Source organism: Arachis hypogaea, chromosome 5, assembly GCF_003086295.3.
Source record: "Arachis hypogaea cultivar Tifrunner chromosome 5, arahy.Tifrunner.gnm2.J5K5, whole genome shotgun sequence".
Classification (NCBI taxonomy): Eukaryota; Viridiplantae; Streptophyta; class Magnoliopsida; order Fabales; family Fabaceae; genus Arachis; species Arachis hypogaea.
The window spans coordinates 106,908,566-106,923,087 of NC_092040.1; the positions used below are offsets into that span (position 1 = coordinate 106,908,566).

The 14,522-nt window shown below is 36.0% G+C and overlaps 3 protein-coding genes across 4 annotated transcripts; 1 reads left to right on the forward strand and 2 right to left on the reverse strand.

Moving 5' to 3' along the window:
- The first annotated feature begins 1,439 nt into the window (after positions 1-1,439).
- Positions 1,440-4,621, forward strand: LOC112802542 (cytochrome P450 82A1). Its single transcript, XM_025845800.2, has 2 exons — positions 1,440-2,639; positions 3,692-4,621. The coding sequence occupies exons 1-2, from the start codon at positions 1,647-1,649 to the stop codon at positions 4,322-4,324; spliced, it is 1,626 nt and encodes a 541-aa protein (XP_025701585.1). The 5' UTR covers positions 1,440-1,646; the 3' UTR covers positions 4,325-4,621.
- Positions 4,622-6,985: 2,364 nt separating this feature from the next.
- On the reverse strand, positions 6,986-7,456 carry LOC112803953 (uncharacterized). The gene is made up of 2 exons (XM_025847400.1): positions 7,194-7,456; positions 6,986-7,118 (listed from the first exon to the last, which is right to left on the reverse strand). Exons 1-2 carry the CDS (start codon positions 7,454-7,456, stop codon positions 6,986-6,988), a joined length of 396 nt encoding a protein of 131 aa, XP_025703185.1.
- Positions 7,457-9,719: 2,263 nt separating this feature from the next.
- Positions 9,720-13,916, reverse strand: LOC112802543 (uncharacterized). Of its 2 annotated transcripts, XM_025845801.3 has the most exons (6): positions 13,584-13,915; positions 11,817-11,932; positions 11,395-11,668; positions 10,929-11,008; positions 10,758-10,816; positions 9,720-10,422 (listed from the first exon to the last, which is right to left on the reverse strand). In XM_025845801.3, exons 2-6 carry the CDS (start codon positions 11,903-11,905, stop codon positions 10,118-10,120), a joined length of 807 nt encoding a protein of 268 aa, XP_025701586.2. In that variant the 5' UTR covers positions 11,906-11,932; positions 13,584-13,915; the 3' UTR covers positions 9,720-10,117. The 2 variants fall into 2 exon arrangements, with proteins under 2 accessions (XP_025701586.2, XP_025701587.1); XM_025845802.3 differs by lacking the exon at positions 11,817-11,932 and having other exon boundaries at positions 11,395-11,816; positions 13,584-13,916.
- Between the last annotated feature and the right edge of the window lie 606 nt (positions 13,917-14,522).

Below are 14,522 nucleotides of genomic sequence, written 5' to 3' on the forward strand. Positions count from 1 at the left end.
ATTGAGTTGTAATATTAGAAAAAAATATTATTTATTTTATTTAATAGTTAAATAAATAATTATTTATATCTATAAAAAATAAAAATATTTTATATTAAATCAAAACTAAATTTGTATTCACACAAAATGTTTTTTGTATGACAAAAATATTCTATATTTAAAGAATTGAAGTGTCATGTCACCAATATTCTGAAAATCGGTTCGAACCGGCCGGTCGAACCGTGAACCGGACGCTGAAGCGGTTCGGTCAACAAAAAAAACCGCAGAATTTGATAACCGGTATTAAACCGACGAACCGGCCGGTTACCGGTTGGTCGAACCGAATCGGGACCCGGCCGGTTTTTTAAGCTAGCAGCAAAACGTCGTCGTTTTGCAATGTGGGAACCCTAATTCCCTTTTCCTTTTCTCCTTCGTCACTTCGTGCTTCGCCTTCACTCCAGCCTCCAGCCTCCAGCGTCCCACTCCCACACTCCCACTCCCACAGCACAACACCGACGAGGCCACGAGGCCACGACCCACCATGACCCACCGGCCACCACTGTGAGAGACAGAACGCCTGAAGCCCTCAACGCACCCACCTCCGTCGCGCCCTCAGCAGCGTCGCGCCCTCAGCAGCGTCGCCCTCAGCAGCATCGCCCTCAGCAGCGTCAGCACGGTCAGCGCCCTTAGCAGCGTCGCCCTCAGCAGCGTCAGCACGGTCAGCCCCTCAGCCACTTCGCCGTCAGCGTCTGCCTCTGAGAGAAAGCAACAAAGAAGCGTCAGCAGCGTTGAAGAACTGAAGTCCTCATTTTCAGGTAACTTTTATTTTTTAATTTAGTTATGAACATGATTTTGTGATGAGATCTGATACTCTGTGAACAAAGAATTTTGATGAAACTCTGAGTCTCTGAAACTGTTATGAACTGATAGTGATATGTGAACTCTGTGAACTGACTGAACTATGATGAAGTCATGAAACTGTGATGAAATATGAATTGATTTTGTGAATTCTGATAGTGTAAATTGAATTCTGATTTTGTGAAATCTGATTATAAAATGGTTTTTACGGTTCAACCACGGTCGGACCGGTTGAACCTATGAACTAGTGAACCAGTACCTAGAGCGGTTCAATGACCGGTTCGGTTTTCAAAACCTTGCATGTCACAAAAAAATAAATGATCAAAAATTTTTTCAATATAGTATGAATATATATATCAAAATTTTTTTTATGAAAATAAATGATCATTTATTCATTAAACATTTTAAAAAATGGAGCATAATCGACAATAAATAACTAAGTTAATTTTGTTTTAATTTATTTTTGTTCCTTTTCATCACCCTTTATTCCTCTCACCACCAACAATATCACAGCCCCTGGTTGCCGATAACCATTACTGACCACCATCGGCCAAAATTTTAAATGTAGGAACATCGAAAGGAAAAGATGACAGATCTGTAACAAAAAGTAAAAAGTAAATTGTCTTATTCAAATTTATTTAAAAATACATACATTTACGACTTTTAGATATTATAAATAAGAGATCAATTATATTTTTATCCATATCTATGTTTCGGGTGTTTAGTATAAGGTACTTACTCACACAAGAAAAGTCATATCTAGCTACTCCAAACACAAACCGACATCCGGTGAGAAAAACAGAGGAAAAATGGATTCAGTCTTAAATTACCTAAACCCCACCGCCATAATCGGAATCCTTTCTCTAATAATAGTCTTGCTCTATATACTTCTCTTTCGTCCCTTCAAACCTGGTGGTAACCTCAAAGAACCTCCCATGGCAGCTGGTGCGTGGCCTATACTGGGTCACCTTCCATTGTTGCGCGGTTCACAGCCACTCCACACGACTTTAGGCACCATGGCTGATAAATATGGACCTCTTTTCACCATCAAGTTCGGCGCTACAAAGACCATAGTACTCAGCAACTGGGAAATGGCCAAAGAGTGTTTCACCATAAACGACATGGCCATTTCGTCTCGCCCCAAAACCGTTGCAATTGAGAACCTTTCTTACAACTTCGCCGTTTTCGGTTTAGGACCGTACGGTCCATACTGGCGCGAGCTTCGAAAGATCGTAACGTTAGAGCTACTCTCGAACCGCCGCATAGAGCTACTAGGCCACGTTCGCGTCTCTGAAGTTCAAGCTTCCATTAACGAGCTCTATAGTCTTTGGTCCAGAAAGAAAAACAAGGAGTCTTATAACTCTGATGATGACGGTTATGTGTCGGTGGAGATGAAAGAATGGTTTTCGCAACTGACCTTCAACTCGGTTCTTAGAATGATTGCTGGAAAGAGATACTTTGGTGGTGCTACCGCGGATGCTGTGTCGACGGCCGTCGGCGAGGAAAAGGCGAAGAAGTGTTTAAAATTAATTGAAGATTTTATGCATCTTTTGGGGTTATTTACTGTGGGAGACGCTATTCCTGCGCTCAGGTGGATGGATTTGGGAGGCCATGAGAGAGCCATGAAAAGAACTGCTAAGGAATTGGACAGTGTTTTGAATGAATGGTTAGAGGAGCATAGAAGAAGTTTCGGTGAAAAGGCTACCAGTGAACGTGACTTCATGGATGTTATGATTTCCATTATCGGAGAAAAAAAGATTCATGGGTTTGATGCTGATACTATAATTAAAGCCACAACAATGGTATGAGTTTATTTTTAAGTTGTGTACGATTTTATTAGGAGTTAATAATCAACTGATATAAGTTCAATATATTAAAAATTAAAAATGTATTTTAAAAATTTAGAAATACCTCCTTAAAATTGGATAAAGTATATTTTTTGTTGTTTAAGTTTGTTAAAAATTTTAAAAATATTCTTAAATTTTATTTTGTTCAAAAAATTTTTGACTTGCATTAAATATATTCTTAAAAGCTAATTTTTCAAAAAATTTAGGATCAATTAGCAACAATTTTATAAGAATAACTATCAACACAAGTAAATCAGAGATAGTTGTTATGCATTATTGCTGGATTAGTCTTAATTTTTTTGAAAATTTGGCTGTTAGCAGTATATTTAATGCAAATAAAAAATTTTTGAGAAAAAAAAAAACTTAGGAATATTTTTAAAATTTTTCCCAAACTTCAAAGACAAGAGACATATTTTACCCTTTAAAATTTATGTTAACTTATATCTTATGGCTTATTGTTATTGTTTGTCTATATTTATTTAAAAAATGTTATATTCATATCGAAATTAGTCGCCAAATTAATTTTTATATATTTTTATATAAATACATATGTTATTTAACTTATTTTAAATATGTATTTTATATTTCAATATGTATTTACACTGATAATTATTTTGGTGGCTAATTTTTTTAGTGGCTAATTTTTTTAGGTATGCATAGCATAGTTGATATTTATTGTTTATTCTGTTGCTTGTTGCTTATAGTATAGCTTATATACAACTCTAGTCAAACATAGTGTCAACAGTTAGATTTATTTTTATTCTAGTGTTATTTCTTACTTTCATTTTTCTAAATTAGAAAATAAGTAAAGGAAATGATCAATATATTGAAATTTGAGAATCAGTACAAAGTTGTGTAATTCAATTAAAAATGAGTAAACTAATATGGCTAGTATTGGTTTTACACAATTCGACTAAGTGTCCTGTTTTTCAGAACAATCATGTTGAGAAAATTAATTAATTATAGCAGCATTTTTTTCTGATTAATTTGGTAAACCTTTTTTGCAGGCAATGATCGTGGGAGGAACTGATACAACTGGTGTTACTCTTACATGGGCACTAAGTTTGTTATTAAGAAATCCTCGTACACTAAAAAAAGTAAAAGAAGAACTCGATAGTCAAATTGGAAAAGAGAGATGCATAACGGAGTCAGATTTAAACAAATTGGTGTATCTTCAAGCCATAGTGAAAGAGACACTAAGATTATATCCAGCAGGTCCTCTTGGAGGACCACGTGAATTCACAGAGAGTTGCACTTTAGGTGGATTTTATGTTACAAAAGGATCTCGACTAATTACAAATATATGGAAGATTCAAACTGATCCTAGTATTTGGTCAGATCCCTTGGAATTCAAGCCAGAGAGGTTCCTCACAACTCACAGAGACACAGACCTTAAGGGTCAGCATTTCGAGTTTTTGCCATTTGGAAGTGGTAGAAGGATGTGTCCTGGAATGTCGTTTGCACTTCAAATGGTTCACTTTGCTTTGGCCAGGTTCTTGCACTCGTTTGAGATTTTGAAACCATCTTCTGATGAAGCAATTGATATGACTGGTATCCTTGGACTGTCTTATGCCAAAGCTACTCCAATTGAGATTCTCATCAAGCCATGTTTGGCTCAAGCTTGTTATGAAACCATGTAATCTTTAGTACTTAGTAGTATAGTGCAGAAGATTTGATTTGGATTCCAGAAAATGATCTGATACCAGACAATGTTATAGCCTACACCTTAGCTTGTGAAGTTGGATGATGATCTATTGAAATATCTTAGTGTGGTTAGTGGTCTAATAAGTAGCAAGTGCTTTTGGTTATGTTTGTTAAATTTTGGCTTGACTTTATACTGAGTTAATATGATTGTACTCTATCATATTACTATTATACTCCACTTTGATGAGTATTAATATACAAAAGTATAGCTATCGATAAAATTTCTTTTGCAATTGTTGAAACATTGGTAGCTGTTGAATAAATGGTAATTAGCCAAGTAACTTCTCACTACATAGCTGTTTATCACTTTATTGCATTGTTCAATGCTAACAAGTTAGCAACATAGGATTAAAACCCTTCATATAGGCTATAACAGGATGGTACCAAAGTAATGGAAATTACATTCCTCAATCATCATTTCAAGTTACAAGATTAGCAGCTGCAGAATTTATAAGTTCTACTAATTGTGGGTTTGAAAAATTTATCTGTTCTATATAACATTTTGGAGGTGCATTTATATAACATTTTGGAGGTGCATTTACAAACCAAAATCTGTGTTGTTAAGATATAGTACTAGTTTAGGAGGAATCACCAGTGTTGATATTGGCATTAGGTTCCTTATTTAAAAAGATTGAGACATACTGCACGATGGACAACCAAATAGAATATAAAGTTGATAAGATTACAGAACAATTAGTAAGGCATGCAAATTTTAACTGTAAACTAATGGATTTTAACCTGGTCTGTACATAGTGTTTTCCATTTACTAGCCAATGGTTGAGGACAGTATCATCCTGCCTACATGAGTCATATGTTAGCTAAATTTTACACACTCTTTTTATTTTTTAAAGAAACAGCACCTTATGCACTTACTAGCACGTATCTTCATAAGTCCTAAGTGTTCTCTTCCAAGTTACAGAAGTAAAGGAAATTGGTTCATATAAATGAATTTGAACTTACAATTGTCTCAATTAATCAACACTGCATAAAAGGAATGGCTTGTATTTGAAAATTGAAATTTTACAAAGGAACACGACATAGAAGAAAAAAAATATAAATAAAAAACTTACGAAAGGGTAAATTAAATTGTTCTTTTATTACTTGCTTATGTAAATAAATTGGAATATAATTATACAGAATTGGGAATTTCTTTTAAATAAATAAATTAAATTCCATATTTATATGTGTTCATATTTTGACCCATCGCTTAGCCAAGCCCAAAACGAATAAGGTTGAATCGATAAATATTTACTTGGATCGACACCTACCCGACTTCATAGCTTCTACAATCTGAATCATTAATTAGCTCCTACAATCTTTTCTATTTATTTAAAAAGGAGATTTCAACAACCTCTCTATCAAAACAGAGTAACTAACCCACCACTAAAAGTAGGACTACTCAAAAGATAGTTATTAACTCTACGATGATGACGAGCAGGATCAGTAGTTGCTTATTTATATTTAGTTTCATATACTTATGAGTATGTTATTTATGTTTATTTATGTTTAGTTTCATGTATGCTGGCTTCATTATGTGTATGACTTTGTCAGTTTGCTTATTCAGATTTTCACTATTTCATGTTTAGATGACACATCATACATTGAATGACAAATATTATAAAATTAGTTTCAGGTACTCAAGAGAATCACAAACATAATAAAATTAATTTTACTCAAGAAAATGACAAACATAATGACATTAACTTTACTCAAGAGAATCATAACTACATAGAAAAACACGAAACATAAAAGGCAGAACAATAAAAGCTTGATCACAAGGATGACATGGACTAAAATAAAGACAACAGAAATACAAAAGGAGCAACAGAAACAAAACCAACAACATCATGACAGCTATCCATCACATCCGGCCATGGAGCCTCGTGAGGCCAACTCCTACGAATGTGTCCTAGCTATCTGCAGAGACCACAATAGTCAGACTGTCATAAGATGGCCAAAGTCCATCTAGAATAGGCGACAAAAATCCCATCCGGTATACACTAAACACCTTACTCATGGTATAAACTTCATGATGTAGCCCAGTTCAGTCGGGACTGAGCACAGCATGCGATCGCATGGCAGCACAGGTAATGGAGAGCCTGAAAGTACCTGCAATCACATGTGTGATCGTTGAGAGAAATCCGATACTTACCGAGCGAGAAGTTATTCGTAGGAGTCGTCTTAGCCACAGTATACTCAGATTGATGCTTATCAAACAGAGTGACGATGAAGCATCTCAAATCTCTCAAGTTGCACTCTATTGCCTTCACTAGAGCTTGGCAAAACAGGTGCCCAGTTTCCAATTGCGCCTCTGCCGTCTGTCCTCGAATGACAAAAAGTTCTGCAAGCCTTCCGTATGTGGACTTCACCAATACAGTGACCGGCAGATTTCGTGTGCCCTTCAATACATAATTAACGCACTCGGATATGTTTGTCGTCATGTAGCTGAACCATCTGCCTCCATCCTGGTGCTAGATCCACTTATCGTACTCCATCCTGTTCGCCCAATCGCACATGGCTGGATTCTCAGTCCTCATAATATCAAACTAATAGTCAAATTCTGCCTCAGTCTTAGCATAAACTGCATTCAAAAGTAGTCATCTCGCATCCTGTCCCTTGAAATTGAGGGTGAAATCAGCTGCAACATGACGAATGCAAAACGCTCTATATGCATGAAGTGGTAGCCAACCACTATCAGGTGCCTCCACTGCAGCCTTAATGTCATTGTGCCTGTCAGAGATCACCAAAATATCTTCTTGTGGGATCACATGTTGACGCAAGTTGGATAAGAAAAAAGCTCAGGACTCCGCATTCTCGCCTTCCACAAGTGCAAAGACAATGGGCAAGATATTCAAGTTACCGTCTTGTGCAATAGCTAGAAGCAAAGTGCCGCCATACTTCCCACACAAATGAGTCTCGTCGATACTGACTAGTGGCTTGCAATGTATAAATACCTCAATGCATGGAGGAAATGTCCAAAAAAGACGATAAAAGTACACTGTAGACTCATCAACCTGATCACCGACATGTACCGGAGAAGTCTTCAACAACGTTACGGTTCCATCCATCGTGGATTGCACACCAAGGATCCAACGGGACAACTCGACATACGACTCTTTCCAATCCCCGTAGATCTATGCAACTGCCTTCTGTTTTGCCATTCACACCTTCCTGTAACTAGGCTTGAATCCATAGGTTGCCTCAATAGCTTCTTGCAACACTTTTATCGTAACCGCTGCATTGGGTCCAACCAACGAAAAGATCCTTGCACAAATGAGATGATGATCGAGCTATCGGTGATCGCTCAAAATCGATGTGGCCAAGCAAGTGTGAGGTCCGTTGTACCTTCTAACCTCCCAAGTACTCTTTCGCTGCCGAAGTATGATGCGAATCATCCACGTGCAACCTTTCTCGAACTCCTTGCATCTCCCATGATACTTCAAATGATCTGACTCTATCACCCGGTACTCAACTCTACGACAGATGCCATAATTCTTTATGCTCAACACAGCTCCCTCCTTAGTTTAGAAAGATTGTCCAATCTGAAATTCCCCAAAAGGATTTTTCTTGTGTAATCCTTGACCTTCAAAGATAGGATCTATGTCCGATTGCTAGCAGACGACTTACATGTTCAGCGTTGAGAAATGTGGAGGGTGTTGCTGTGACCCAGAACTGGATGACCCTTGATGTGTAGGTAAGTTTCTAGGAGTATCCTCGTTACTATCCCCCACGATGTGAGTTGGCTCATCGTCTGAATCATCCTCTCGCATTGCATTTTCAACCCGATCCGATTCACCGTCACCTAAAATACCCAAAATCATACGGGGTGACCTAGCTATCCCAACTACAATAGATGGAAGATCAGCCAACAAACAACCAGGTGCAACGACATGCATCAAGGTAGAAGCACCCCCACCGTCGTCAACTGAGGATTCGTCGTTGATGCCCCGTAACTATCGACACCATTTTCCAACTTGTCATACAGCTTGTCTATTCTCACTTCTGGAAAACTGCGCCAACAATGAAATAAAACCTGCATGTCTTCGTCTAGCCCTATCACAAACGTTTCATACTGCACACCAGTTGACACAACCACAATTAGAATCTTTTAGAAATACCTTCTTCACCCACTTAACTCCACACAACCACGCCTTTTGCAATATACTCGTCTTTAGTTCTGACAAAATATTTGTTGGCTGGATAAAAACATTCACCGGTTCGCTATTAGTAAACTTAACACCGTGCCTTTTATTTTTTTTTTTTTTTTTTCAGAACAATGGATTAGAACAAAAAAACTTTTCTCACTATTCATTTGTAAATTTGTGAAAATGACCCTCTACCATCACACCACTTCTTCCTACTTACTATTTATAGGCATTTTTGTGTAGGCATAAACCATTATATCCCTCCTACGATTTATGCATTGTTGGACTTCGAAAAAAAACTGCTGGAAGGAGTGTCGCAATTTTTTCTTTATTTTATTTAAACGTAAACAGTTATACCCTCAGTTATACCCTCTGGTGGTTTATGTGTATTGACAATCGACAAATCCCTTATCACGGTTTCCATAATAATATAAAAGTTTCATTTGCCAATGCAATATTTAAATATTATAATTTGATAAAATTAAAATGCAAATGATTTATTCTGATAATTTACCCAAAAAAAAAATCCAATGTTAGTCCCAAAATAATTGGTCCCAACAAATCAGCCCCCTATAGCACCGACAGACACTCACTCTCAGTCTCACACATAGCCGAAAATTTCGACCGTTGCCGCTCCTTCACTTCTCCGATACGCTACTTAAACTTTGAATTCTTAAATGAAATGAAATGTTCTTAAACTCCAAATTATAAATAAATTTTGAAAAAGGGAGTTCCAATCATGCTACAAGATTAGTTGTTAGTGAATTGGGACAAAATATCATAAGTGTTATCGTTATTACGGGGCAGTATATTGGTGAGAAAGTTTTCATTCCTCGAATGAATGTAATCTCATCTGATCCAGTTTTAGATAAGACGATTTCCTATTGGATTTTGTTTTGCCATGACCATTTTTAAAAGTCAAGGGCAACCACTCTCATGCCGGTTTGTTTGTCAAAACATGTTTTCATTTATGGATTCTGTTGCTATAACAAAAATGCATGAGATAGTACTAAAAATGTCATGTGTCAAGAGGTTTTTGAGAAGATTTGGAATATCGTGATATGATAATGCAGTGATTTTCATGAAGATCATGCTTTGAATGTAATGCAAAGCTTTACTTTATTTTCCCTTGCTATTCATATTGTATTTTCTTAAAAGTTATTTGTAGAATTAACAATCAAGAAAATAGATCAATGTTCATAAATAGTATTGATGTTTTTCTAGTTTCACACATCCTTCATTATATATATAATTGGTAACTGGGTAAGTAATGTTTCAGCAAGCAAGAAAGAAATAAGACTACATTTGGGGATATATATAATTGGAAGTTAACTTCTAGTCCCTTCCTTGCGCCAGAAGAAAACACATAAAAGTATTTGAATGCAAGATTTTAACAAATAAAAAATGAAGAAATATCTCCTCTAACCTTACCATGAGTCATTTCCATTTTGTATCTTCCTTCACCATAGGCTGCAGACAGACATCTCGATAAACAGGTTCATTTGCAACTTCAATGTCCTAACTCCAATCAACCCTTCTTCTTTGCTTGTTGCAGCAATTTAGTATTTGTCCAATTAAAAGTGGTCACAGAATCGGCATGTTCAACGCTTGCAAGACATCCTTAAACTCAAAATCATGTGTTTCTTTGTTGAACCTCTCAACCAGTTTGTACCTCACATCATTCAAATAGAAAGACTGAACAGTTTCTATTAGCCATTCCGCCTCAGAGTCGGTCAGCTTGCTGGTAAACACAACATCCCCACGGATAAGCACCAAGTCCTTGGTCTCAGCAAATTCTTTGTAAAAGGTCACAGTAAAGTAGGGGGCTGCTTGTGTTCCCCTGGCCTTGTAATCTTCAAGACCCGTAAAAAGAATGTGTGGCATCTGCACTGCAAGAAAAGAATGAATATGCATCTCAAAATCAAATTGGAAGAAGAGAAGCAAATAGAGACAACAAAACAAATAAATCGTTTGCATCAACATAGCTGAACTGAACGGTATATTCACGTTTCCATTAGCTATCTGAATAGATTGAGCTTATAGAATTTCTACTAGTAACCTAGATTTTTAGGATATACATAAGGGTCCAAGGTCAGTGTTTATCCTATGTATCAAGGTCAGACTCTCTTTTAAAAAATCATCAAAGATTTGTAACACAGTTTTGATTCACAAGTATTAATTAAATTTAGACTAAATGATAAGCGAGATAAAATTTGTAACAAACCTTGAACAAACATTGTCGTATAACCGCTTCCTCTCCACACAGGAATGACAAAATATCGGCTGCCGAGGATAAATAAAGCTGAGGTGAGAACATGAATTCTGGAATGGTACAAATATCGTGATACATATCTTAATAACTACCATAATAATAATTAAAAAGAAAAAATAATACCATTCTGAAGCTCTATGCTCGAGCAGGTTATAAAGTTTTGCTTTCATGGATGCTCCAATATGACCTCTTCCCAAGTGATACTGAAATAAAACAAGCCAAATCATATTATCATAAATAAATAAACAAAACTCTTTAAAGGAGACATAAATTGTTACACAACATAATGGCTTTATGATGAATTGCATTCCATGATTCCATCAAAGCTAAGAAAAGCTAACTCAAGCTATTCAACATATCACATTAGGCACAAGCAAAAGCATTTTTTTTACCAAGTTCCACAAATTCCAGTGAAAAGAATAAGAAAAAAAAAACAAATATAGTAAAATCAAACAGCAAAGACAAACAAGAGGATTTTGAGTTTAATCTGATCCTTATCTTAATGCATATAAGTCCATAAAGAAAAGAACAAAGAACTATTTGATGCATGCTAATTGAGTAATGAGTAGCCCGAAAATGAAAGACTTGCATCATCCCAAATAGAAGCAATATCATCAGGGTAGCGATCCTTCAATCTTTCAACATCTACAATGGAATCCAAGGGCTTTGGCTGCAAAGGAGTGAACCCACTGGCGAACTTTGACGTCCTGCAAAACCCAGCCGAACCCCATTTCCGGATATCTCCCGGAATCTCCGGCTGCTGCGATTTCTGGGTAGTTGCTGCAAAGAAAGGGCGTTTAAGCAGAAACGGGCTTCTGGCCTTGGACAAAGAAGCTATGGTCCTTGAGATTGTTGAAGATACCCTTTGCATTGTAGAATTCAGAAATGAGAAAAAAGAACAAATTTGACGATTGAATGAATCAGTGGCAATGTTTTGTTTTCAGTGATTAAGCTTGAAAATTTTTGTAGAAGACTGAAGAGGATTTACATATCTCTGGATGCATCCTATACCTGCCATGATAAAAAAAATCAGGAAAAGAATTCAGCACAAATTCAGCACAAAGTTTCAAATATTTGATCCAAGTTGAAACTTGTCCCATGTAGAATTTATCTGCTTCCCACACGTTCTGTCCTTCAAGCGTAGTGGCAAGAATAATGGGACTCATCAGTAACTGAAACTACATATCAACAAGCACCTTGTAAAATATATAACTATCTTTAAATTAAAACATTTCGCCGGTCACTTTTAATTTGAGAATTAGTTGTATTTGGTATGAAAATTTTGATTTGTAAATTGGAAACCGGCGGTTTCTACCTACATATATATCTATATCTATATTCAGATATTATTATTGGCCAATTATCAAACAGATCCAGCAATCAGAAGTAATTTCCCTAAACAATGAACAACAAATAAAATAATGAACAGTGAACCACAGATTACAGAACCAGCAATCAGAAGCAATTTCCCTAAGACCCTAAACAATGAACAACAAATAAAACAATGAACATAAAACCAGCAATCAGAATCTATTTCAGTAAACAACAAGGTTCTGAAAACCGGACCGGTTATCAAACCGCTCTAGTCACTAGTTTACTGGTTTACTGGTCCAACCGGTTCAACCATGGTTCAACCGGAATAACCGTTTTATAATAAAATAATAAAATATAAATAAACACACTAAAACAAATTAAAGTCCAATATAAACTTTAAATTATCATCCCAATTTAAAATACTACATCAACCAAAATCTTAAATCTTGTCAAAGTACAAATTCAAAAGTTAAATAATCTTTGATCTCATCAATTAATAATATAATACTCATTATATTATTAAGACAATCACAATTTATGCACAATTTTAACAAAATTGTTAGCAAAAAATTAATAAAGATTAATAAGGATAAATATAAGACCGATTATAATGAACAAGTCATAGTTTCAAATTCATAAAAACTGAATGATTTATAAATTGCATAGTGATAATATTAACATTGCCAACTAATAAATGGATATTAGAGCCTTAAACTCTATTTAACAAGCTGTAACACAACCTGAAGTGGACATGGTGGATGATCATGAACAAGCTCTACTGAAAGAAACAGATTGAAGAACCAAAAAGAAAGGAAAACTTGGAATGCTAGAATACTGTGTAATTGCTATTTAGAAAATGAAACATATTAACAATGCTAAAGACTCCTTTTTAACAAAACTATTCTCAATTGATATACCAGATATATATTTCCTATAACTATTCAGAACTTAACTTCACAAAATGATTTCACTATCTTTTGTACCCTTTACAAAAATAACAAATTAACCAATTTAGTTAATACACAACTCCAAACACAGCAGGTAATCTACTTCATACACTCCTCAAAAGCGGTCCAAAATCATTTGCAATAACAGTGAACTATGCTTCATAAACAACTCAAATTGTCAAAATCAGAAACATAAGGACACTATTTAGAATCTAGAGAGGCATACAAATGTCAAGAAATGCATAATTGGCAAAATTTATCAAGCATGGCAAAGCTAAGTTATCAAAGAAAAATTTTAAGTCACCACATAAACACAGCACAACTGAGCACAAAATACACAGCACATCAATGAAAAAGCCACAGAACATTACAGTACATCACAACAGCAATGACCAGAGCTAATTAATCAATTAAATATTCAATAATCAATCAATCATTCAATAATCAATATAATTTCTGAACGAAAAATAAAAAACAAAAGGAAACAAGCAGTAGCAGTGAGCAGAGAAGCCATTGCCTTCTTTGATCTGAGCAGTCTGGGCAGAGTATGAGGAAAAGTGGTTGAGCACGACGGACAACGGCGACGAGGCGACAAGCATGACAACGGATGGCGGCAGACGGCTGAGCAGAGGTAGACCAGACAACGGACGCGGAGAACAAGGAAGAAGCTGCGATTGGTGAATGAGGAGAGGAGTTGGGGACTTGGAGCACGACGACGACGACCAAACGAGGACGGAAGCTCCTGAAAGCGACGGACAGCGGCAGAAGCTACTGTAAGCTAGGGTTTCTTTTTGGGAGAAGAGAGCTTCGTTTGAGAGAGTGAGAGTTGAGGGGAGTTGGAGTAAACAGAGCTTAAGAGAAGCTACTGAACGCTTTTATACAAAACGCAAAACGGCAACGTTTCAGGAAAACCGGCCAGGTTCCGGTTCGATCTGACCGGCCGGTTCAACACTTTTTTAAGCAGTTTTGTAATTACCGATTTTATAAGTTAAACCAAATCATAAAGACGTCTGGTTCGCCAAATCGATCAGACTGGCCGGTCCAGTCCGGTTTTCAAAACATTGATAAACAATGTACAACAAATAACACAATGAACAACAATAAGAAGTTGTTGAACAGAATAAAACAATGAATCAATAATTATCAAGGTTCAGAAAATCGAACCAATCATCGAACCGCTCTAACTGCTGGTATACTGATTTAGCGGTTCAATCGGTTCAACCGTGATTCAATCGAAATAGTAAAATAATATAAACTTTAAAATATCATCCAAATTAAAAGTACTACATCAACCACAATGTTGTAATTTCATATAAATACAAACTTAAAAGTCAAATAAATAGCAAAGGAAAAATCAAACATGAAATGCCAACATCAAAATTTGTCATCAATAATCAAAATCCGCAAAAATTTGCTCCAGATTTACCAACAACCTAATAATAGATATAGAAGATAT

What these genes read in the sequence shown, in the direction of transcription:
- LOC112802542 (XM_025845800.2), top strand. Translation starts at nt 1,647, where the DNA reads ATGGATTCAGTCTTAAATTACCTAAACCCCACCGCCATAATCGGAATC. An exon ending in TAATTAAAGCCACAACAATG is followed by an intron (nt 2,640 to 3,691) that starts GTATGAGTTTAT and finishes CCTTTTTTGCAG; the next exon opens with GCAATGATCGTGGGAGGAAC.
- LOC112803953 (XM_025847400.1), bottom strand. Translation starts at nt 7,456, where the DNA reads ATGGATGGAACCGTAACGTTGTTGAAGACTTCTCCGGTACATGTCGGT. An exon ending in GTGGAAGGCGAGAATGCGGA is followed by an intron (nt 7,119 to 7,193) that starts GTCCTGAGCTTT and finishes GATCTCTGACAG; the next exon opens with GCACAATGACATTAAGGCTG.
- LOC112802543 (XM_025845801.3), bottom strand. Translation starts at nt 11,905, where the DNA reads ATGGGACAAGTTTCAACTTGGATCAAATATTTGAAACTTTGTGCTGAA. An exon ending in GATTTTTTTTATCATGGCAG is followed by an intron (nt 11,669 to 11,816) that starts GTATAGGATGCA and finishes TACAATGCAAAG; the next exon opens with GGTATCTTCAACAATCTCAA. An exon ending in TACGACAATGTTTGTTCAAG is followed by an intron (nt 10,423 to 10,757) that starts GTTTGTTACAAA and finishes CTTTTCTTGCAG; the next exon opens with TGCAGATGCCACACATTCTT.